This window comes from Callithrix jacchus, chromosome 17 (assembly GCF_049354715.1).
Source record: "Callithrix jacchus isolate 240 chromosome 17, calJac240_pri, whole genome shotgun sequence".
Lineage (NCBI taxonomy): Eukaryota > Metazoa > Chordata > Mammalia > Primates > Cebidae > Callithrix > Callithrix jacchus.
In genome coordinates, this window is record NC_133518.1 from 49546605 (window position 1) to 49571757 (window position 25153).

Consider the following 25153-nt stretch of genomic DNA (forward strand, 5'->3'; position numbering starts at 1 on the left):
GTGATTTCCATTCTTTTGCATTTGCTGAGGAGTGATTTACTTCCAATTATGTGGTCAAATTTAGGGTAGATGTGATGTGGTGCTGAGAAGAATGTATATTCTGTGGATTTGGGGTGGAGAGTTCTGTAGATGTCTATTAGTTTTGCTTGGTCCAGATCCTTGTTCAAGTCCTGGATATACTTGTTAATTTTCTGTCTTGTTGATCCAATATTGACAGTGGAGTGTTAAAGTCTCCCACTATTATTGTGTGGGAATCTAAGTCTCTCTGTAGATCGTTAAGAACTTGCTTTATGTATCTGGGTGCTCCTGTATTGGGTGCATATATATTTACAATCATTAGCTCTTCTTGTTGCATTGATCCTTTTACCATTATGTAATGCCCTTCTTTGTCTGTTTTGATCTTTGTTGGTTTTATTTTATCAGAGACTAGGATTGCAACTCCTGCTTTTTTATTGCTCTCCATTTGCTTGGTAAATCTTCCTCCATCCCTTTATTTTGGGCCTATATGTATCCTTGCACATGAGATGTGTTTCCTGGATACAGCACACCAATGAGTTTTGATGTTTTATCCAATTTGCCAGTCTGTGTTTAGCCCATTTACATTTAAGCTTAATATTGTTATGTGTGATTTTGATTCTACCATTTTGATGCTAGCTGGTTGTTTTGCCCATTAGTTGACACAGTTTCTTCATTGTGTCGATGCTCTTTACCATTTGGTACATTTTTGGAGTGGCTCGTACTGGTCGTTCCTTTCTATATTTAGTGCTTCTTTCAGGAGCTCTTGTAAGGCAGGCCTGATGGTGATGAAATCTCTGAGCAATTGCTTGTTCATGAAGGATTTTATTTCTTCTTCGTTTGTGAAGCTTAGTTTGGCTGGATGTGAAATTCTAGATTGAAAGTTCTTTTCTTTAAGGATGTTGAATATCAGCCCCCCACTCTCTTCTGATTTGTAGGGTTTCTGCCAAGAGATCCACTGTGAGTTTGATGGGCTTCCCTTTGTGGGTAACCTGTTCTTTCTCTCTGGCTGTCCTTAGCATTTTTTCCTTCATTTCAACCCTGGTGAATCTGACAATTATGTGCCTTGGGGTTGCTCTTCTTGAGGAATATCTTTGTGGTGTTCTCTGTATTTCCTGGACTTGAATATTGGCCTGCCTTGCTAGATTGGGGAAGTTCTCCTGGATAATATCCTGAAGAGTGTTTTCCAGCTTGGATTCATTCTCTCCATCACATTCAGGTACACCTATCAAACGTAGATTAGGTCTTTGCACATGATCCCATATTTCGTGTAGGCTTTGTTCATTTCTTTTCACTCTTTTTTCTCTAATCTTGCCTTCTTGTTTTATTTCATTGAGTTGATATTTAATCTCTGATATCCTTTCTTCTGCTTGGTTGATTAGGCTGTTGAAACTTGTGTATGCTTCACGAAGTTCTCATGTTGTGTTTTTCAGCTCCATCAATTCATTTATATTCTTCTGAAGTCTGTTTCTGTCAATTCATCAGACTCATTCTCCATCCAGCCTTGTTCCCTTGCTGGTGAGAAATTGTGATCCATTGGAGGAGAGGCATTCTGGTTTTGGGTATTTTCATCCTTTTTGCACTGGTTTCTTCCCATCTTTGTGGATTTATCTACCTGTGGTTTTTGTAGTTGGTGACTTTTGGATGGGGTCTCTGAGTGGACATCCTTTTTGTTGATGATGAAGTTATTTCTTTCTGTTTTTAGTTTTCCTTCTAACAGTCAGGCCCCTCTGCTGTAGGACTGCTGGAGGCCCTCTGCAGACCCTGCTTGCCTGGGGATCACCTGCAGCAGCTGCAGAACAGTAAGGGTTGCTGCTAGTTTCTTCTTCTGCTATCTTTATCCCAGAAGGATACCTGCCACATATCAGTCTGAGCTCTCCCTTATCAGGTGTCTCTTTAGATATATGGGGGTTGGGGAGCTGCTTGAGGAGACAGTCTGTCCCCTATAGGAGCTCAAGTGCTGAGCTGTAAGCTCCATTGTTCCATTCAGAGCTGCGGGGCAGGTATGTTTAAGTCTGCTGCAGCAGAACACATAACTGCCTTTTTTTCCCAGGTGCTGTGTCCTGGGAAGGTGGGGCTTTATTTGTAAGTTCCTGACATGTTGTTGCCTTTTTTCAGAGATGCCCTGCCCAGTGAGGAGGTAGCCTAGTCACAGTCTGCCAGCAGAAGCACTGCTGAGCTGCTGTGGGCTCTGCCCAGCTGCTGTGTGAACTTCCTTGCAGTTTTGTTTACAGAGGTATAGTCAGAACTGCCTCGATAATGGTGGTCTGCCTCAGTAATGGCAGACTGCCTCGGTAATGGTGGGCTGCCTCAGGAGTGGTGGACTGCCTCTGTAGTGGTGGATGCCCTTCCCTGTACAGAGCTGGACCATCCTGGGTCCAGCTGTGCTTGCTGTGAAACTCTCAGTCCAGAGCATTTCAGATTGCTGGTGTTTGTGGGGGTGGGACCTGCCAAGCCAGATCACCTGGCTCCCTATTTCAGCCCCCTTTTCTTCAGTTGAATGGGCGAGTCTGTCTCCCAGGTGTTCCAGGTACCAGTTGAAATGGCCACCCAGATTTGTGTGAGTTTTTGTGTGGAAACTGGCTGCACTGGCTAAAACAGCCATATTGGTGACTCATGGCACTTTTCCTTCTGAGAATCTCCTGGTCTTTGGGCAGTAAAAATTCATTTGGAGACGCAATGATCACTCACCCTCTGCGTTCTCACTGGGAACTACACTCCAGAGCTGTTCCTATTTGGCCCTCTCCGATCCAACCATATTTTTATTTTCAATGAATTCAAAATGTTTTCTAATTTTCCTTGAGACTTCTTCTTTGATCTATGTGTGATTTGAAAGTATGTTACTTACTTTTTAATATTTGGAAAGTTTCCAGCTACTTTGTTTTTTACTTCTAGTTTAATTCATTATGGTCAGAAAATAGTTTTGTATAATTTCAGTTCTCTTCAACTTTTTAAAGTTTGTTTTGTGACCAAGGATATAGTCCATCTTGATGAATATTCAATGGGCATTTGAAATGATTGTGCATTGTGCTGTTATTTGATGGAATATTTTATAAACATCAAATAAATCTTATTGTGTAGTTCAGTTCTTCTATATATTTGCTAATTTTCTTTCAATTAATTCTCTCAATTACTGAAAAAGTAGTGCTATAATCTTCAACTATAATTGTTGATTTGTCTATTCCTCCTTTCAGTTTATCAGTTCTTGTTTCATGTATTTTAAAACTTGGCTGTTTGACATGTGTATACTGAAAGTTGTTATGTCTTCTTGATAATATTCCTCTATCCCTGATATTTGCCTTTCTCTGAAATCTGCTTTTTCCAATATTAATAGCAACTCCAGATTTCTTTTACCTTTTCACTTAACCAACCTATTTCACAGTAGTTAAAGTTGGATCCTTGGAATCCGACTACAGTTAAATTTTATGTATTTACCCTTTCTGACAATCTCTATTTTTTAATTTGTGTGTTTAAACCATTTATACTTAATGTAATTATTGATACATTTGGATTTAGGTTTTCTACTTTATTAAGTGTTGTGTTCATGCCTCTGTTTCCCCTTTCCTGCTTTCTTTGCCTTTCAGAATTACATTTAAACTTGCCTATTACGTTTTTTAGTATTTCTCCACATACCTATTTTTGTATGTATTGTACGCACTTTTTTATTATCTAATTACAATTAATATTAACATTTCAAGTAGAATGAGGAAATCTTACCTCCATATAAGTACATTCACTCTCCTACTCTATGTAGTTGTCATATATTTTATATCTAATATATCAAAAACCTATCAGGCATTATAATTATTGATTTCAATTATTATTTATATTGTCAAGAACTTGAGAGGGGAACAGACTATTATATTTATCTAGATATTTACCATTTCTATCCCTCTTCCAAGTTTTCCTCTGGTATGACTTCTCTTCCATTTGAAGAACTTCCATTAGCATTTCTTTTGGAGCAAATCTGTTGGTACCAAATTCTCTTGACTTTACTTTGAGAATGTCTATATTTAACATTCACTCTTGAATAATACTTTCATTGGAACAGAATTCTGTGTTGAGAGTTTATTTCCTTTAGTACTATGAAAATGTTCCACATCCTTCAAAAATTGATGCATTACATATAAAATTCTCCTGAGAGACAGATTTTCTGAGAAATCCTGCAAGAATTTTATATGTAATGCATCACTTTTCACTGGCTACTGTCCATTTTTTTGTCTTTAATAGTTTGGTTATGTGTCTGGACTTGGATTTTCTTACATTTATCCTGTTTAGAATTCACTGAGTTTCTTGAATCAGTGTGGTTTTATGTCTTGTAACAGATTTTGGAAGTTTTCATTATTTCCTCAAATATCTTTTCTGCATATTAATTCTCTTTTCCTTCTGAGACTTCAATGATATGAATGTTAGACTTTTAGATATTGACCCACAGATCCCTGAGACACTATTCATATTTTCTGTTATTCACACTGGACAACATCTGTTGATCTAGCTTCAAGTTCTCTTTCTTCTCTGTCATCTTCATTCTGCTATTGAGTATATCCAGATAATTTTTAACTATATTTTTTAGTCTAAAATCTTCATTTATTTCTCCTTAATATCTTTTTCATCATTGATACTTTATATCTTTCCATTTATTTCAAAACTGTTTGCCATTACTTGTTAGAGCATGTTATTGAGGCTGTTTTCTCATGTGGAGTTGGCATCTGTTTATTACCTTTTCCTTTTCAAATTAAGATTGTCCTGAGTCTTCCTAGCTGAGTAATTTTCAATTGTAGCTTTTGCAATGCTATACAGAAATGCCCTGCATGTGCACCACCCAGTGGCCAGTCTGGAACCTGGGCATTAGTCTACCCCATAGGTTACATCCTGAAGTGTGGCATGATGTGTAGAATAAGATCTATGCTTGCACATTTCAGAGGTAACCAACAGGAGTCCATTTACGACTTTACGGAATTGCCTTCTTGAGCTCCTCATCATGACCCATTTCTCATTTCTCTACCCCAAAAGCTGGAGCTTCAGTTTCCTCACTCTGCCATACAGGTTCCACAACTGTGTCTGCATCTGGGGCAAATCAACAGAAAACAGAGAAGAAAAAAAAAACAATGAATATTTTCCCCCACGTCCTTGGGATTATAACTTCTCTGATAAAAGAAAATAGCTGTCCTTGCCCCAAAGTTGTAGGTGCCTGCCTAGCCACCAACATCACTGCTGCCATTGCTACCAACAGAATTGCCTGGGGACTGAGTTGTGAAATAACATAATAAAGTGGGGGAAAAACAATAACAAAAGATTTATTTCACTCTTAGGGGTTCCCTTTCTCACTTTGCAAGCTACAAAGAGAGAATTTCTCTTGAGTACTTTTTTTTCTGCATCCACTGTTCCCTTCTGGGTTTAGGAATGCCTTTAAGTCCAGTCTAGATGATACCAGAGGGGGAAAAAGATGATAAATTCACTGCCAATTTGCTAATACTTTAAAAGTTCTTCTCAGTCTTTCCTCTAATAGTTGCCCTTTGCATTCTGTACAGTGTTTAAGGTTGCATTCAGTGGGAGAGACAGGGCTGAGTGTGCTTTACTCCATCTTGCCTGATTCTGGAAACTATCTGCTTGATTTGTTGTTGTTTGGATGTAAAGAAAAAAACAAAGGGCTGGGTGCAGTGGCTCACACCTGTAATCCCAGGACTTTGAGAGGCCAAGGTGGGTGGATCATAAGTCAGGAGTTTGAGATCGGTCTAGCCAACATAGTGAAACCCTGTCTCTATTAAAAATAGCAAAATAAATAAATAGATAGATAGATAGATAAGCCAGGTGTGGTAGTGTGCACCTGTAATCACAGCTACTCAGGAGGCTGAGGCAGGAGAATTGCATGAACCCAGGAGGCAGAGGTTGCAGTGAGCTGAGATCACACCATTGCACTCCAGCCAGGAAGCCCAGGAGACAGTGCAAGTGTCCGAATCAAAAAAAGAAAAAAGAAAAAAAAAAAACAAGGATGATTTGTATGTACAAAAGAAAGTTCTAAAACTGTTTTGTTATTCAATCATCAGTCATGATTGCACCCTTTCCTGGCAGCATCTGGCTGAGAATGTCATCTCCTTTTCCTTTGTAGGAACACAACTGACTGTGGAAGTCCACCCTCAAAATGCCATGCCCCAGCTGCTCAAGAAGTTCTCCTTGGCTAAACGTATGTATGACACAGGTACTCATGGTGGAGGGCTGGCAGAGAGGATTGAAGGTAGCTGGTTGGGCCAGATCCCAGCCCACGCATCTTCTGAGGGAAGAAGAAGAGTGACATGAGCCTGCAAACTGGGAAAAGGCAGAAGCATGACAGCTTCATCCTGGGAGGCTCTTTTCTCCACACCCAGCTCCCACTGATTTTGCATCTCTGGAATTAGTCATAGGTAACACAAGACATTTAGCTGGAGACACATTGCATCACAAGAGTGTTGTTGCTGTTGTTTTTAGATACCATTGGTTGACTGCCCAAAAAGTGGCATGCAAAATGCTAAGTACTTTAACATTTATTAACTTTTTAACCTTCTGATGTATACAAATATCATCCCCACTTTTTAGATCAGAGAGGTGAGGTAACTACCCAAGTCACCCAGCTGGCAAGTGGGTGAGAACCTGTGGTCTTAACCACCATACTTCTCAGCCCTCAGTGCAGTGCACATAGGCTCAGGACCAGGACCAGGATGTCTCCTCCACTCCCTTCTCAGTACTCTCCCTGCATCTGTCTGCCTTATGGCTAAATAGGGGCCTCAGAAGGAATGCATGTTAAGGAACAGAAGCTGCAGAACAACTGAGGCTCAAGTCCTCTTCACATCTATGCAGTGAGCCAAAGTCCTGTAGTCATCAGCAGTCAGGATCTCAAGAGAGCAGTTTAGTGTAAAGAGGGCAAGCTCTAGGGTCGACTGACTGGGTTCATGTTTCAGCTGTGTGACCTTGGTCCATTGGCCTAACCCCTCTTTTGAACTCAATTTTCTCATCTATAAAAAGAGGAAAATAAGCAAATCTCCCTTATAAGATTATGAGATTAAATGAGAGAGTAAATATAAAGCCCAAACCAGGCATAGTAAGTATGTAATAAATGCTAGCTACCACTTTGAACACCTATCATTCTATCAAAAATGTAGGTGGAAAAAAATGTAGCTGTGAAATTCCAAATGTAGGTGTGATAAATAAAAGGAGCACTGTTTCTCAGAACGACCCGTGTGTGGTTACAACCTTCTTGTGTTATATTTAATAGCCTCAAGTGGCCTTCAGGGGCATAAAACCACCTGCCTTGGCATCCCCACCCTCAGCTCCCCCTGATCCCATCAGGGACCCAAATCTTCCTGACCTGGTTCCAGATCAGCAGGAAAAGTTCCTTTCCTTTTGCTCAGGGAGTCTAATAACTATTGGCTACCATTCTGCCTTTACAGTCCACAATGTATAAAATTCAGTTGGCCTTTAATCCTCTCAAGGAATCATTTAATTATGACCTGACCTTTCTAGGTTTTGACCTCCTCACAAACTGCTTTCCCCTCCCCGCATCTTTGTTTCCATCCATAGTCTGTTTTCATCCTGTTTTTTTTTTCTTACAAACTGGACAGAAGCCTTTATTCACAACTTTTCATAATTCACTTTCTAAAAAGACACAGACCATGGGACACAGCAAAAACCCCGGGGGGCCGATGCCAGTGTCTTCCAGATGGGAGCAGAGCCCTGCTCACTCAAGGGCCAATGTCTCCAGGGCTCTTGGGCAGCACGACCAGATGCACTGCTACCATCCAATCCAGTTTTACTTAAAGCCACCTCCTTTTTTGGGGCCATCAGTCCTTATTTCATGCCAAATTTTCACTAGAGGCTCCCTGTTCTTCCAAATCAGTTCATGACCATAAGTAACATACCATATTCCAAAAAGAACCCCTCCAAGATGTGCTGCATGATCAAAAACTTTCCATCCCAGGATCAGTCCTGCTGTGTCCATGGCGATGATGGCTTTTAGGGCATTCCCTGCTGTGAACATGAGTTATCGGAAGGAAAATAATGGCCAGCCTCCCTTCTGGCATCTTGGTGCAGACAGCTGCGAGGACCATCATGATGGCACCGGATGCCCCAAGTGGTGGTCCATATCTTCCTGTGGCAACTTTACACACGGAACTGACAAAATTGGAAATAACATCTGCAGATAGGTACATTGCCATGAACTGCTCTTGACCCAGAAGGTTCACTATGCTGGAAGAGAAGCTCCACAAAACATACATATTTGCTGCCATTTGAATTAAGGAGAAATGACTGAATGTTGACAGCAACATTGGAGAACAAAGGACCTTTGAGACTGGATTCGATGTGAATTATCTGGCAGTGGATTCATGAAAGCAGGAAAATCCAAAAGAGGGCAGGAACACCAGGTTCCAGAGCAAATGCTAACTCCAGTTGCATAATGCAGCTCCCTTTCTTGTCATCTACTTCCTGGTTCTTAGTTTTCCCTCTGCCACACTAGGAAGCTCCTGGCAATTCCAGCAGCAATTCAGTGGTCAGTGGGGTGGGAACAAGGAAGCTATGAAAAGGAGAGTAAAGAGGAGGGGTCAAAAGCAAGGACCACCACATGGTGAGTCATCAGTGCTTGCATTTCTGTTTCTTCTGAAGTAATTATACTTCTGATCTTTGGAATATTGTAGGTTTACAAGCTGATAAAAATGGAAACACAAGACCCCGGCAACCTGGAGGGAAAGATGCCCATGGTAAGTTCCAGAGTCTTCCAGGGCAATTCTTAAGAAAGCACATAGGTTTAGCCTTATAGACTAATCTCCAATCAATTGGCAGTCACTTCCTGGGTCTCTGTCCGAGAGGCTGGGGCCACCTTTGGGTTCGGGAGGGGAAGTTTCATAACTGATTAGTAGTGTCTGCCATGGACACAGACACAGATGGAGAAGGAAAAAGCTCATGCACCAGATGTCATCCCAAAGCTAAAGTATAAACCCCACCAATAACAAGGCAGACCATTATAGGAAACATATTAAAACTGTAATTCAGGATTATATTAACTTTAAATGGAATGTCAAATGTCTGTAAGGTAGGAGGCATGTGAGTAAGCAGAGTGAGGCAGAGGAAGAAACACTGAGAGGGATGATAGACAGCCTGCATTGGAATCCTGCTTTTGCCCCTCATTTGCCTTCCCTGTGCCTCAGTTTCCCCCTCAGTAGGCCAGATGTTATCCAAGGCTGGGTGCAGCTCCATACTTCTTCCTATGGTTTTGCTTTAAAATCAGAATAATTTGGTTAATGACACTGATATTTTAAATGTATTTATGTAGAATCATATTTAGATCTTATATAATCTGCTTAGAGGTAGAATTAATGAGGCATAAATCATGAGCATTTTTAATGTTCAGATATTGGAAAATGAAACCAAGAAAGGGGAAAACTAGTAATAGGGTTTTCAATACCATTTTAGAAATGCCATTTTTATTCTGAATAGGAGTACAGGGAGACCTCCTTTGCAGAGTATACTGAGTGGAAATCTGTTCAATGTGTGAGTCCACTTTGAATGCACTTAAGTCACCTTGATGGCTCTTGTGAGATAACGGTAGGAACAGATTCTACAGAAGAGGGAAGGCTCAGCAGGGGTCCGCCTGAGTATCCCCCGTCTTCTCTGGTTGCACTTGGACCACACAGGGCAGGGGCTGATGACATAAGTCATGGTGGCCAGGCAAGAAACCCCTGGGGCCAGATATTGGTCAGCTCCCCAATAAGTGGGCATTGCCTCTCAAACCTTGCTGGCCCAGAAGAGGGTCATGAAGGAGTTGGGTCCAGGTCTAGAGGTGACACACACTCCTTCCCACATTCTCCCTACATCTCTTGGGTCTAATAGCACCAGAGTAAGGGACGCTCACCAATAATGGCAGCCCTGAGGATGTTCGGAAAAATGCACCTGCAGTGCCCCCACCAGGCAGGGAGGCCACATGTCCCTCCCTACATGTACCTGTAGAGAAGCCCCACATCCTCCACTGTCCCAGACAGCAGTGTGACACTAACATCACAATATGATTCACCATCTCATTCATGCTCCCAGAAATCCCACAAATCTGTGCTTGAGGCCAGGTGGCTAGGTCCAGTCCCTCCCAGCAAGGTAGAGGTCAGGACCAGACTGGAACCAAGGGAGAAATGCAGCCCCATCAGGGGCTTTCTCACATGGCCCTGCTCTTCCCAGACTTCCTACCATACCCTGGGGCCTCTCCAGCACACCTCACCTGCCCAGCACCCAGAGGCTCCCAACATGGAGGCTGAGAGGTGGGTGTTGGGTCCACCTGGGTAAGGGGCTCAGTTCCTCCTCTTTGACCCCAATTTCTTCCCACCCCCACCTTGTCTTTATACCCAGCTTCCTTGATTTTGATCTGCCTGACTCAAGGACCCTTGGATAAGAAGGGCTCTGCCAGAGCCAAGACTCTCTTCTGAGCTGGGACAGGGGTCTGCTGTCCATGCATCTGCTGGTCTGACCATTGGCCAGGCAGCCCTCCCAGCAGCAGCTGATTATGGCTGTCCTGTGTCCAGTGGGAAGCCTGTGTAATTGCTCGCCCTGCATTAGCGTTCGTCTTGAGTTTTTTCTCCTTCCTGTAGCTTTGTCTCAGTGACCTGACTCATGGCTTGGTCTCTGGGAAAAAGGCTCCCTGTGAGTAAAGCTAGGCATAGATGAGTGATTCAGAGGCCCAGTCTTTCTCAAGGCCCCATTACCAGAACACATGGTTGAGATGCTCAAGTCTCCAGTTGACCATGGGCAAAGAAGGAAGTCTGTCTGGGTGCCAAACACACCTCACCCTGCAGAACCCAGATGGCCTGGCCTTTCCATGCCCTCCCCCACCCAGGTGTCCTTTGGCACCTCCACCCCAGAACTGTGGCTGTGGCACAGATCTCCCTCCTTGAACTCGTCAATTCGAGCAGCAATGCCTGGACACTCCAAAAGAGCATTCATTCCTAGGAAAAATAACAGGGAATCCACAGAAAACCAAATGATGGGTAAAGGAGATTCCATCATTAATATGTCTGGGAACTGCTGGGTTAACTAAGGTTAAGCCCATTTCCTACTTCTGACTTCTCAGTCTGCAATAGGCATATGCTCCCTGTAGACCTCTAAGAGGACAATGGGAGTTTCCATAGTTCCCAAACTAACTTGATCAGGAGACCCTTCATATAGCTCTTAGGCTCAATGTTTCAGGCTTTGAAAATTGTGTTCAGGGTTGGACAGTGACAGCTCCTTGAAGAGACAGAAGGCCTAGGCCAGGCAGCCCTCCTCAGTGGGTCTCAGCTGCTGACCAAGCTGCCCTGTGTTTCCAGCCTACCCCTGGGATCGATCCAGCCTGAAATCCATGTCCCTGGACCTGCAGCAGTTTGAAAAACTGGATATCTATGCCTCACAGGTAGGAGAGTTGACTCCTCTGACTATGAACCCCGTCAAGGTGGCTTAGAGTTCTAGGGCAGCAAAGCTTCTCTCCAGACACCTCCTGAACATATCCTGAGTCACTTGATCAGATAGCCCTAGTATACCTTTTCATAGCATATGAATGGGGACAGAAGGCGAAAAGCAGCAGCCCCTGCCCAGGGCCAGAGGCCATTCCATCCCCCACCCCACCCATGATCTGGTTGTTCCCACCCCACACTGCACACCCTGGAGCTCTTCATTGGCAGGCTCCTCTGGTCAGCCCTGACCTGCCTTCCCCATGTCCCTTTTGGCATTGCTGCTCCTAAGCTATGCCCCCCTCCAGTTCATAGAGGAAGGGAGGGAGAAGATGGGAGGATCACGGATGCAGATGGCCAGGACCACTGTGACCATAGCCGTGCTCACCTCTGAAGGGCATGAGCTGCCAAGCTCTCATGCCTCTGGGCCTGGGCATGTCTCAAGTGCAGGTGGGAGGGGCAGATGAAGAGCTGAACCACTAGGGACCTATGGAAGTCACTGGAGCCAGGCAGGAGCTTCAGCAGAGTCTGATAGGAGGAACAAGGCGCTGAACCCTTTTGTGAAGTCAGGACATTAAGTGGTCTTAGAAAGATCATCTTGTAGTACTCGGGAACCTTGTTTGTTGAAATGATGAGTGGATGGCTGGGTGCCCGGATCAAGAAAGTCAGATGAGAAGCAAGGACATGAGTTGAGGACATCCACCTGTCCTGGCAGAAGACATGACCTGGATTAAGTGGAGACACTTAGGAAAGAGAGGAATGGAAAGGCCAATCCTGAGCTAGGGGCAGAGGGGAAGAACTCCATAACCAGTTGGTGTGGAGTGGGTGGGAGGTAGGGGATAGGTGCTCCCAGATGACTGGATTGACTCCTGGAAGGTGGGTCAGTGCATTACCATGAGAAGCAAAGGAGAAGGAGCAGGTTTTAGGGAATGAGTGTGTGGGGGATTTGAGGGGCTCTGGTGTCTGTGGTGCATCCAGGGGAAATGCCCCCAGGGCAGCTGAATATACAAGCCTGGGAAGGTCTGGGATGAAGATACTGATTGGGAGTCATCAGATTTAGTCAAGAGCTGAAGCCATAGGATGGGCATCCTATTGCAGGGATGGGGAAGCCCATAGGGCCTGGAGCCATCAAAAAGGCTAAGGCAAGGCCAGGAAGGATCAGAGTGCTAGAAGGTCCAGGGAGGGGCTCCCTGGGGCAGGTGTGGTCAACAGTGTGAGCTGTGCTGTCTGCTCAAGTGAGATCAGGACAGACGCATCAAAGTGCACCTTACCTCTAGAGGGGCAGTGCAGAGGGGCTAGAGGCCTTGGGTCTCAGGTGGGTGGAAGAGCAAGCAGGAGATGAGGAGTGTGGAGTGAAAACCCCACAGGAGCCTGCAGAGAAGGGGAGGCTAGAAGGGCAGAACTGAGGAGACTAGGAGGGCATCCAAAGGTGGGGGAATAAGGGGGTATGGGGCAGCCAGGAAAGGAAGGGAGGAGGTGAGGACATAGGAGAAGGAGGGCATTCATTGAAGAGGGGACGTCCCTGAAAAGGCAGAAGACCTGAGACATAGAGATGGCTGAAGCAAGAGGGGAGGATGAAGCTCTTAGTGAGGCAGTCCCACCTGGCCTGTTGAGAAGTAGAAGCCAGGCCATTTCCTGCCATATCCTGTGGTGGGGTCAGGAGTCTGCAAAGGGCAGGGAATTTTGTTATGGCTATCAGAAGGGATGGGACAGGCTGCTGGCCAGACTCAGAGAACAGTGCCAGAAAGCCAGTGGAGCCAGAGACCCAGCTACAGAGCATGGAGGCACCAGAGCAAACCAGGCCCAGGTGGGACCAGGAGGTGGGGACCAAAGGACCAGAAGCCATAGCACTGAAGTACAAGGCTAAGTCAACACTACAGGCTGCAGTGCAGACCTGCAATGCTGAGCACCATTCGGGGCCCTGGGAGGGGGACAAGGACAAAGTCTGCAGAGTTGGAGCTGAACACAGAAGGAAATGAAACAGAAAGCAGTTGAGAGAGTAGAACAGGGGTCCAGAGGTCTCCAGAGGTCAGAGTGCCAGCGTGCTGAGCCAGTGGTCAGCAGGTAGGTCCTGGAGTCCCTTGTGAACAGTGAGATGGTTCCAGCTGAAAACAAGGTCCTGGAGTACCCTCAAGCTGGGGTCTGAGTGGAGCACAGGCATCTTTGCAGGACCCAGTGCCCCAGCTTCTCTACAGAGATTAAAACATGGTCAGGGCCCCCTTTGCAACAACCTCAGCCCTATTTCCCTGAGGGCCCCTGGGAAGAAAGCTAATTTGTCCTTTTTTAAATTATGATAACATAAAATTTGCCATTTTAATAATTTGCATGCGTACAATTCACTAGCATTAATTATATTCCCAGTGTTGTACACTCATCACACACAACAGAAACTCTACCCATTAAGCAATTCCCATTTCTCCTTCCCCAGCCCTCGGTAATCTCTACATACTGCATATTAACTTTCCTATTCTAGATTATTCCATGTAAGTGGAATTATACAATATTTGTCATTTTGGGTCTGGCTTATGTCACTTAGCATCATATTTTCAAGGTTCATCCATGTTGTAGCACATATAGAACTTGATTCCTTCTTTTTATAGTTGAAGGACTTATACATATATTCCCTTGTATATGTTGTACATACTCTATTTATCCTTTCATTCATGGACAGATTTTTTTTAACCTTTTGGCTATTGTGAATAGTGCTGCAGTGAACATTGGGAAACAAGCGTCTGTTTGGGTCTCTGCCTTCAGTTTTTTGGGGTATATACCTCAGAGTGAAATTGCTAGATCATATGATAATTCTACATTTAACTTTTTGAGAAACTGTAAAAATGTTGTCCACAGCAGCTGCACCATTTTACATTCCCACCAGCATCATACGAGGGTTCCAATTCCTCCATAGTCTTGCCAACATGTTATTTTCTGGTTTCATTTTTCAATAGCTATTCTAGTAGGTCTGAAGTGGTATCTCATTGTGGTTTTGATTTACATTTCTCTTGTGACTAAGGATGTTGAGCATTTTTTCATGTGCTTCTTGGCCATTTGTGTCTCTTCTTTACAGAAATGTCTGTTCAAGTCCTTTGCCCCTTTTTCAATTGGCTTGCTTTTGTTTTTGTGGAGTTGTAGGAGTTCCTTTTATGTTCTGGATATTTAACTCTTATTGGATATATGATTTGCAATGTTTTCTCTCATTTTGTAGGTTATCTTTTTGCTTCTCAGTAATATCCTTTAATGCACAGAATTTTTTATTTTCATGAATGCCTTTTTATCTATTTTTTCCTTTGTCACTTATGTCTTTGGTGCCAAATCCAAGAATCCATTGCCAAATCCAAGGTCATGAAGATTAACCCCAGTGTTTTATTCTAAGAGTTTTATGGTTTAAGCTCTTATATTTGAATCATTGATCCATTTTGAGTTGATTTTTGTATATGGCATGAGGTAGAAATCCAATTTTATTCTTTTGCATGTGGAAACCCAATTGTCCCAGTACTATTTGTAAATGAGGCTATTCTTTCTCGACTGAATGGACTTGACACCCTTGACAAAGATCAACCTACCATAGATATGTGGGTCTATTTCTGGTCTCTCAGTTATATTCCATTTGTCTATATAATCTTTATGGCAGGACTAAACTGTTTTGATTACTGTAGTTCTGCAGTAAGTTTTGAAAATGGGGAATTTGTGTCCTTCGAATGTGTTCCTTTTTTAAAATTGTTTTAGCTATTTGGAGCCCCTTGGGATCCATAGGAATTTGAGAACTGACTTTTCCATTTCAGCAAAGAAGGCTATTGGAATTTTGATAAGGATTATGTTAAATCTTTAGTACTGACCATGACCAGGGGCTGCTACAGCTGTCCAGATGCCTGCCTGGCTGGCCCCCAGATCTTCAGAGAAAAGTTGTGGTGGCTCTAGGGCCTGTGATTGAGCTGGTCAGCACCACCTGTCCTTTCCAACTTCTCCCACTTCCTCCCAATTTGTCCTCAGCCAGCCTTTGCCCCTGAGAGCCTCTCCTATCGCTTCTCTGCCTGCAGAAGGAGCAGCACTGGCTGTAGGTGCTGGGCCCCTCCTCGAGTTCCTAATACAGCATGCCCTTCCTGCTTTCCAGGTGACAGCCAAGAGTGGCCTGGATGAACTGGTGAGTGATCTGCTCCAAGAGGCCCACACTGACCTGGAAAGAGTCCGTGCCATCTGGATCTGGATCTGCCATCACATAGGTAGGCCCACCTGTGGCACTGCAGGCTCTAGAACCCCTTGCTGCCATTCCCTGCAGGCCCCTGCTCCTATCAGCTTATTCATGTGTGCAGAGTGATATGAAAGGTGGGAGAGGACCCAGAAGACTGGACGGATGAACCAGAGAGTAACCAAGGATAAAATTCACCATGTGCTATCAGTCTCCATGAAAGTCAGAGGAGAATCCTTTGCAGCCTTCTGCCCACAGCCAGTGCCCAGAGCTGGGACTATCATCTAGCAGCAGCCTTCCCTCTGTCCCAGCCTTCCCTCTGTCTCATCATCACAGAGATGAGAGCCCAGGACAGCAGGTCATCTCCAGAAAGGATGATCATTGGCAGAGAAAATTTTCAGCTGTTTGAAAAATGATCACAATACCAGAGGGTTTATTAAATTCCTGTACCAGGAAAAGCAGGTTCTCCACTTCCTGCTCCCACCTCACTAGCAACATTGGCCACTGGTCCCAGCCCAGTCTCCAGGGTTCCTGCAGCCACCTGAGATACCTCGGCCTATTTAGCTGCTGTCCACAGCTGTCTGCGGGATGGCCTTGGGAAGCTCCCGGTCAAGCAGAGCTGCAGAGGTGGTGGCTAAGGGATGCTGCCCCTTGCTACCTTGCAAACACAAATGAGAGCGGGCAGGGCCAGATCTCAAGGCAGACTCCTAGTCCTTTGACATAAAGACCAGCAAGGCCTTTCTCAACCTGCTGCCACTTTTCTTTTGTTCTTCTGGAACAGTTGGGAATGTAGCTTAGAGAATGAGCTCACCTGGCACAGTCAGGAGATCCAAACCGAGGACCTGTGAGACCCCCAGCTCCCATCCCAACTCCATCAGCTGTGTCTGTGCCTTAAAGGGGTAGGTCAGAAATGGGACCTTTATAGGACTTTGTTACTGCTCCTGTCCCCATGCCAACACAGACAGACACAGTCCCTTTGGGTCCTCAGTAGGTGCAGAGACTTCTGTCTTAGGGCCTCACTGCAGACCTCAGGCTTCTTCATAATGTCTCCCCTCCTTAGTGAAGTGACAGGCTATGGGAGAGCAGCCTTCTTCATTTGGGATGAGCTCAGAGTGCCCCATGGGCCAGTGTGAGGCCTTTGGGCTTCAGGACAGGATGCATGATTTCACTGGAACTGTGTGCAGAGCTCTATGGTGGGGGTTAGTGGAAAGAGCCCCTGACCCTGCACTGTCCTGGTCCCTTTTCCTGCTAGCCCCTCCTCAGAGGCTTGGGGAGCCAGGTAGCCCCCTCTGCCAAGGCCTCCTCCTCTTGCCACTTGCACAAAGAGGTGACAGTTCCCAGATCCCATCTGGGCTGGGGCTGTAGCTCCACTAAGCCCACTGTGGTTTCCCGGGGCTGGTGCTGGCCAGCACACAGCTGGGGGTAGAGGTTGAACCTTTCACCTCCCAGGCTCAGGTTCCTCATACCCTCCCCTGCCCTGCAGAGTACGACATTGTGGCTGCCCAGGAGAAGGACCGCCAAGCCTTCAAACCCACTGACATCCTGCGGACCCAGAAGACCAACTGTGATGGCTACGCTGGCCTCTTTGAGAGAATGTGCAGGTACAAGAGATAGAAGTCCCCATGGTGACCAATGGACTTGGTCCCCCTCCCTCTCCCAAAGTGCTGTGTGCCTTTGCCCACATGCCAGGCCTGAAACCTGAGTTTGCAAACTCTGCTCTGGAACCCAAGTGAGTCCTGAAAAGGTCAATTTCTCCCTTTTTAACACCAGCATAATTGACTTTGTACCATCTGCCGGGCTTCGCAATGCATTAACATAATGGCAGATGAATGCACAGAGATAATTTGGTTATAAAAGGCCCTTTTTCCGCCTTCTCCCATCTCTATGCAGCTGAAGGTTAAAAGAATGGCAGGCCTGGGAGCGGGAGGACAGTGGCTGCAGATGCCAAGGGGACTGTGAAAGGCTGTCCTCAGGGCTGACACAGGGGGCCTCTTTTTGGGGGAAACAAAAGATCTCCCACCTGAAAAGATCTGTCAGTTGGACAGCTGAAGCACTAGGAAGCAGCTCTCTTGGGGTCGCTGGGCTCCATTTTCAGCACTCTGGGAGTGGGCATATGGCCAGGTTGCTGGGGTGGGTGACAGCTCTGGCCTGAGCAGGAGAATGGCCCACTGCTGGTTCCCAGTGACTCAAAGCAAGCTCAAGATGGGGGGGGGGGGGGACTGCACTCGACCCCCACAGCTTCCTGAGCTCACTCTCTGAGGTCTGCTGGGTTCCTCCAGAAAACAGTCAGCTAGCCCTGGAGCCATCAAAGAACCCCTCTCTGGGGGCAGATAAATGGCTGCCCACTGTCTCTGAAGGCCTCTGGGAGTGAGTCTTCACAGGCACCCAGATGTTAGCCCACCAGAACTGCAGGTGGCAATTCATTAAGCCAAGCGTAACACTTAGTCCACAGGCAGGCAGTTGTGATGGCCTCAGTGGTGCACGAACGGCAGCTGCTGGCCACTGGGTGCACGCAACCTATTCCTGGCCCAACCCCCCTGTTGTCCTGCCTCCTGTCCCCATCACCACTGCCAAGCACAGGCACGTACCTGGCTGCTGAGTTACTCCAACCATCTTGCTCTGCTCCCTGTTCTTCCCTTTTCTCACTTCCAAGGCCAGTCCCTGAGACCACAGCCCTAGAGGCAGCCACGGCCGGTCAGGGTACAGAAGATGCCACCCTGGCTGCTTCCCATCCACTCTTCCTGCCACAGACACAAGCATACCCTCTACTGCCTGTGGGCTTCTCCAGGAGCCTGGACCCTTGCTGGCCTCTGCCTAGGCCCCCCTGGCCCTGGGTTCCTGAACGCCACTAAAGGATCACACTGTCCATCAAAGTCCTCCAAAATCTGACCTCAGCCAACTTTCCAGCCCTGCACTGTGTGACACCAGCTGCCCGCCCACCTCTGCATGCATCCCTGCTCCCTCTCCCAGTGCTCCTTCCAGGCCCTTCTCCAGGATGGCTCACCACCTTCCCTGTCCTTGGTGCCCCCAGCCCAGCTACACACCAACTCATGTGTTGCCTTATGCTTTCAATTAATAACATTTTAAAATTTACAAATATCATTCATTGTAGATGGTTTATAAAATGCACTAAAGCAGAAAGAAGAAATTGTTACTCTGAACCTCACCACTTAGAGCTAACCCTGCTAGCATTTGGTCATATTCCTTTCCAGACTGTGTTCTGTGCATACAAGAAATTACCTGTGCTCAGTTCTTGTTATATATCCAACCGGTTGTATACATCTATATTTGCCTTTATCTCCTCTCTCCTTTTGCCTCCCGTGAATCCTACACCCAGTAGGCCTTCAAAAGACACATACAGGAACAACATAAAATGAAAGGATCTTCCTAGCAGACTTGTATGGAGTGGGGCTTATTCTCTTTTAAATGATGAAACAGCCACGAGTCTTTTAGCTCCATTTGTGCCTAGCATCTTTCAGAACATTATTATTTTCATCTGATTCTGCAAATCTGAAAATGCTTAGTATTTTTTCCAAGTTGCAGGATATATCCCTCTTTATCCAGTATAAGCTTTCTAGCATACTATAGAAGGAAAGCCAGATTCGAAGCTAGAAAGACCAACGTCCACTGCTTAGAATGGTATCGCCTCCTTTATCCCGTATAAGCATCCTTGCATCCTTCAGAAGGAGTGCCAAAGTTAAAGCCAGAAAGACTTGGCTCCCAGTTTTGATTCACTACCTATCAGTTTTGTTCCTTTTGTAAGGCACTTAACCCCCTGCAGCCTCAGTGCTCTCATCAATGTATTGGAGACTAGATTGCCTGCCTGGCAGGGCTATAGGACTCAATGAGATTGCAGTTTGGGGTTTGCCAACCTGATTTGAGGGTGGTTGTTTTTTAACCTATCTTGTCTTTCTTGGGTATTAGAGTCCTTTTCCTCTCTGGAACTTTCCTACAGACTCTGCCAGCCTATAGATTCAGAAAATTGACACTTACCTTGAGTGAAACTGTCAGCTTTTTGGCCTGGTCCAGATACTTAACAATGGCCCTATTCTGGCCTGCAGCTGATCATTAAAACCCTCCCTAACATTTTGCATCATTTAAAGTTAGTTCCAACATGGTGATTACTGTGTGCAAAATGTCTCACACCTCCTGAGACGTGTAACAATAGCTCACAGTCCCCCGAATTCCTTTAACTTTTCCTTTAAAGATCACTAACCTCCCTGTGCATCCCTCTACTAATTCTCTTTACCTTTAAAATAACTGCTGAAAATTCAGTAAATTAATTAGCTAATTCCTTAATAACTGAGGACATGTAATCCACACTTGCTGATTTATCCCTGCTTGGTTGTCAGGGTGGCTTCTTAGAAAGAGTTGTACCCACACAGACATCATTACTTCTTGCCAGTCCATTCCAGCTCCCTGAAACTGCCTCACTAAGGACTGATTTAATAAAGTAATTTGGTGGGGAATTCAGGTATTTTCACAACATCATTCATTTCCTTCTGTCTTTCCCTAGTCACTGATGTGGAGTTTTTTGGTTAGCGCTATGGCTCGTAACTGCTGGTCCAGTTTCCTTCTGACTTTCTATCATCCAGCATTAATGTCTCTCTTTTTGCCTCAATTGCCCACATTCTTAATTGATTCTGCCTAATCACAGGAGCCAAGCTTAATTCCCCAGATTCCTGTCACTGAGTCAACCTCTAATAAATTCCCTTCCCATTAGCATGGCTTTAGCATCACCAGCTAGCAGGTTTTTCAGAGACTTTGGATAAAGCCAGGAGCTTATTACCAGTTTGACACTGAGGGAGCTGGTTGTCACCAATGAGATGTCAGCTAGCTTTCCACCCATTCTCTAGCTGTCACCAAGAGCAGGGGGAGGAGTGTGTACAGTCAGATGGCTGCTTCTGGTTAGCAGTATGATGTTCCCTACAATCCTAAAACATCACTTTGTTCCAAAGGCCCCAAAAGATAGGGAGTGGCCGTCTAAGCCTTCTGGGAGATGCAGGTTCACTGGATAACCCTAAATTATCACTAAATCTGACACTGGTGTATATGGCCTCTGAAAGGGACATCCTAGCATGGGACTCCTCCAACAATATAGTCTTTTAGCTCCATTTGTGCCTAGCACAAGATTATTTTCATCTGATTTTACGTATTTGAAAATGCTTAGCATTTACACGAAAGGATGACACTCACAAAGATGAGTTATGTCAGTGGAGCAAACCATCTTGTCATTTCACTCTCTATACCACCTATAAGTGTATAGACCAAAATAAAATCTCAATTTACAAAAGAGCTGGTGCAACACAATGGTTCCTGAACTATGCATCAGGATAACTGCATCTACTGCTGTTTCTGCCACTGCCAGGCCAGGTAGCCTCTCTCTCTAAACAGCTGACTCCTCTCTTACCTGTCGGAGAGGAAGCCTCTGAGGCCACGTCTCATAAGGTTTTGCACAGAGCCCTGGAGAGAGAATTATTATCAAGATTACTACTTATTGACCTAGCCACCAGGATAGTGTGTAAGAAAAGGGAAAAGAGAGCACATGGGAGAAATATAAAGACACTGTCAGATTGTAAGAAATCAGGGCCCAGTGTGGTGGCTCATGCCTATAATCCTAGCACTTTAGGAGGCCGAGGCAGGTGGATCACCTGAGGTCAGGAAACCAGCCTGGCCAACATGGTGAAACCCCATCCCTACTAAAAATTATCGGTGTCATGGTGGGCCCCTGTAATCCTAGCTACTCAGGAGGCTGAGGCAGGAGAATCGCTTGAACCTGGGAGGTGGAGGTTGCAGTGAGCAGAGGTCCTGTTATTGCACTCCAGCCTGGGCAACAAGAGCAAAACTACGCCTCAAAAAAAAAAGAAAAGAAAAGAAATCAAGTACATAAATTGTGAAACATAAGTCATGGTTTGTTTGTCTTGCTGCAGTATAGAAACCACAGTATTTTCAACAAAATACCAAAAGAAAAACATGCTTCATTGTCTCTCCTGCAGCCATGGTCCCTCCCTTTTTCCCCCACTTGGCTCAGACATCCTGGGAGAGGCGATCAGATTTGGGAAAGTCTACTGTGGCCAGAGCCCATTGGTGTAGGGTGCACCTGTCCACTCAGACATTTCAGCCACACTGCTGCTGGGGCCTGGCATTTGTGCTGGCTGTAGCAGCATCACATAGTTCCTATTGCAGGGCCTGGACCATCTCAGTACAAAATAATACCAAATTAATACCCTAGGATACACTGCACCAAGCCGGAACACAGAGATCTTTTTAAATAATAAGGATAATGCATTCATAAAAGACTCAGCAGCTTCAGGGATCATCAAGGTAACCCAGGTAATGACATTGCCTTCTGGTTGGCTGCTTGGTCTCTTCCCATCAGGCCACATTTGGGAGCCATGTGGTCCTTTGCGCCTTCAGGGCTTCTCTGATGGAGCCCCTAAGCCGTGACATTTGCTGGAAAGGGGGATGCAGCTTTCTCCAAATCCTCCAGAGCGCTCCCTGGAAGCTTGTTCAGGGTATCTTGCATCCACGTTTTCACTGTGGCTTGGGATACATATCAGTCATGAGCTGTGGAGGTGGCATTGAGGTTGTCAATTGTGTAAAGCAGAAGCGAAGATTCTGCAGTCTGAGGTTGTTAAATAAATCTCCTCGGGTGGTATTTTAGGCTAAGGGATGGCTGGTTGGAGCTCTTCAGGAGGTGGAAATGTTTCTAGTGCTTTGCCCCCCACTTCAGCGCTCTCTCAGCTCCTGCCTGCAAAGTTAATTCCTCTACCTTTGGGCTCTCCAGGGCTTTGCATATAGACTGGCATTTTATAAGCAAAGTTCTGGAGACAGTTCCAGTGATAGTTCCCATATCCACCCTCATTCCAACTATCAGCATGTCTAGGATGGCCACTGAGCCTTATTTTTGGGATATTATATTTTATTATGTTGTTATATTGTGTTGCATTGCATAGTGCCATGACATTTTATATTATTCCCTGGTGCCTGCTACTGTGCTTTACACACAGTGCCTGTGGTCAGTGTTCGATGACATGAAAGAGTTGTGGTTCATCCTGGCTAGCAACAGTGGCTGGAGACAAAACTCTTGAGTTCCACAATCATCATCTTATATATACAGATTATTTTGCACAAGAATTGTGGAGTATTAACAATAATGCTTTACATTATGACTTTCTTTGTCCCATTCATCTTGCACATTGCTGCCAGGTAATAAAATGTCCTCATATCAGAGTCAAGCATGGCATTAGCTTAGAGCTGAGTTTATGTTTTCATCTTTTTTCTGCCCCAGGCATTCCCTACAGCCTTCTCAGCTTCTCCTCAGCCTGTCAGAGAAGAATCAACCCCTGGAGATCATTTAATGCCAACCTTTCTCTCCACCCATGATGGGCCTGGCAAGATCACCCTTGAGGTGACCATTAGGGCTGGGAGGTGACCTGATATCCTGGCTCAGGGGCCAACACCCCCACTCAGAGCAGTACAGGTGGACATCCCTGCCCCTCACTTCTCCCTCCTCCTTTCCAGGGCGGGGGCAGGCTCTCACTGCTGCTTCCCACTTGGTTCTTCAGATCTTGCCTCCACTTCATCCCCTGGAGGGCAGAATGTCCCCCTGAGCACACAGCCTAGGACATGGCTTCTCCCAAGAGAACATTCCATGCCCACCCTGATTTACTCCACCACCTGGAGGCTGCACAGATGGTAGATTCCTCTCCTTACTTCCTTGACTCCAGGTGGCTCTGAGCAGAGGACAAGCATCAGTGGGCAGCATGTCCAGAGGTCCATGGCTCCCCTAAATCAGTTCACCTTAATGCAAAATGAGCCATTCTCCAAGCCCCATTGTTCCCAGGACTACCATTATCCCTCCATATCATCCTAGAAAGTGATATGCACAGACGTTCTAGGCTGGAATGAAAGTAATTTCCTGAAGAATATAATTTAAGTCGTATTTATGGCTTTTTTTCTCCAATTCTCAAAGTAACACAATCATTATTAAAAATTTAGAAAATATAGAGAAGTTTCAAGAAAAAAATTAAAATCACCTATAATCCCATTCCCAAGAGATCAGGTGCTTTTTGTGCCATCTCTCCCCTCTCCCTCCCTGCCCCTCCTTCTCTGTGCATGCAGGGACCACACACACACACACACACACACACACACACACAGCATCGGCGTGACATCCTGCTGACCGGAGAGATTGACATGCTCTTGTCAGTTCACATCCTGTCCGGGGCACTGCTTGGCTCACTAAGTATTTTTCACGTTTCTTCTCCTCACCCAGTCTCTGAGTAGATGGGGCCCCGCCTTCTATTGAAGGCCTATCCCACCCCTACACCTCCACCCACTCCTCTGGCCTTGCTTTCCACTGGTCACTCTGCTAGCTGTTTCCTCTCAGACTATAAACACATTCAAACTTCCTCACCCTGAGAACAACACCTCAGCCCTGCATCCCCCCAGCACTGCCCACCACCCTCCGCTCTCTGCATTCCAGAGAAATGAGGTACAGGCCCCTCCGGGTATGCAGGAAGCACCTTCTCCCCTTCCTTCCACGGTCTCCTTAGGTACTGCCTTCTTCCCTGGAATGGCTTATGGCCTTTGCCAGCAGAAAATCACGACGCCGGGATCTGGTTTCTCTTGCAGTCTGTCCCCACGCCCCCAAGTGCTCCCAGAAGCCTTCCCACAGAGCCCAGCTGGCATGTTCTTATGGGATTCCTTAGAGGGCTTAGGAGGCCTGAACCTCCTTTTGGGAAGCAGCAGGCAGAAGGGTGGGGGCTGGAAAATGTCCAAGCCCCTAAGGAACCTCAGCACTAGTGGCCCAGACTTCCTGCAGGTGAGCAGAGGTTAAGGCAGACATGGTAACACATCATCACTGCATGCATGTGAAGGAACACTGATGGCAGGGAAAGTAGAATCTGTTAACCCTCAGGACATCACATTTGATCCCAATGACTCTCAGCAAGTGATATGTAAGCATAGATCAGTAATATTTAATCCACCATTTTGCTAATTTTAAATTATATGTTCATTTTTATGGGGAAAATTCCCCCCATTCCTATAGTAGATGTGTGGCCATTTCACCCCATTACCCTGGGAGGTTCCATGGCCCTCTTGTTTACAGCAACTGAGCTGCAGCCCTGGTCTGTGGAAGGGCCCAGCCCCAATGGGCCCATCTCACTGAAACAGGCCCCACTGACACCCTGGACTGCAGACTCACCCCAGCTGAGCAGAGCACAGGGTCAGCACCAAGCTGGGGACTGTGCAGCTTGCGTGGTGCTCAAAGGAGCTGCATCAATGGGGGCATCAGGCACATCCTACAGGGCTCACAGGCTGTGTGTCCGTGACACCAGTTTTCCATGAGTGCAAGGAATAAATGTCTTGAAGAAGGGGAACCTTTTTCTAATTTACACAAAGGGCCCTAGAAGGTCATACTAGCAGTTAAATTGCCTGTACAGTCCATCCCCTTGGCTGTCCTCGGGGGAGCAGGGCTGCTGAGGAGCAAGACCAGCAGGCCATGAAAGGA

The 25153-nt window shown here is 45.8% G+C and overlaps 1 protein-coding gene and 1 pseudogene across 2 annotated transcripts in view; one reads left to right on the plus strand and one right to left on the minus strand.

Moving 5' to 3' along the window:
- KY (kyphoscoliosis peptidase) overlaps positions 1 to 25153 on the plus strand; it is a 55765-nt gene that overhangs the window by 19623 nt on the left and 10989 nt on the right. For both annotated transcript variants that reach the window (XM_002759593.6, XM_035278333.3), the window contains 5 exons: positions 6125 to 6199; positions 8682 to 8744; positions 11334 to 11416; positions 15562 to 15670; positions 17120 to 17237. In XM_002759593.6, the coding sequence (XP_002759639.2) occupies positions 6125 to 6199; positions 8682 to 8744; positions 11334 to 11416; positions 15562 to 15670; positions 17120 to 17237 (448 nt within the window). The remainder of the gene's footprint in view (positions 1 to 6124; positions 6200 to 8681; positions 8745 to 11333; positions 11417 to 15561; positions 15671 to 17119; positions 17238 to 25153) is intronic.
- LOC144580033 (presenilin-associated rhomboid-like protein, mitochondrial pseudogene) lies at positions 7679 to 8351 on the minus strand (annotated as a pseudogene).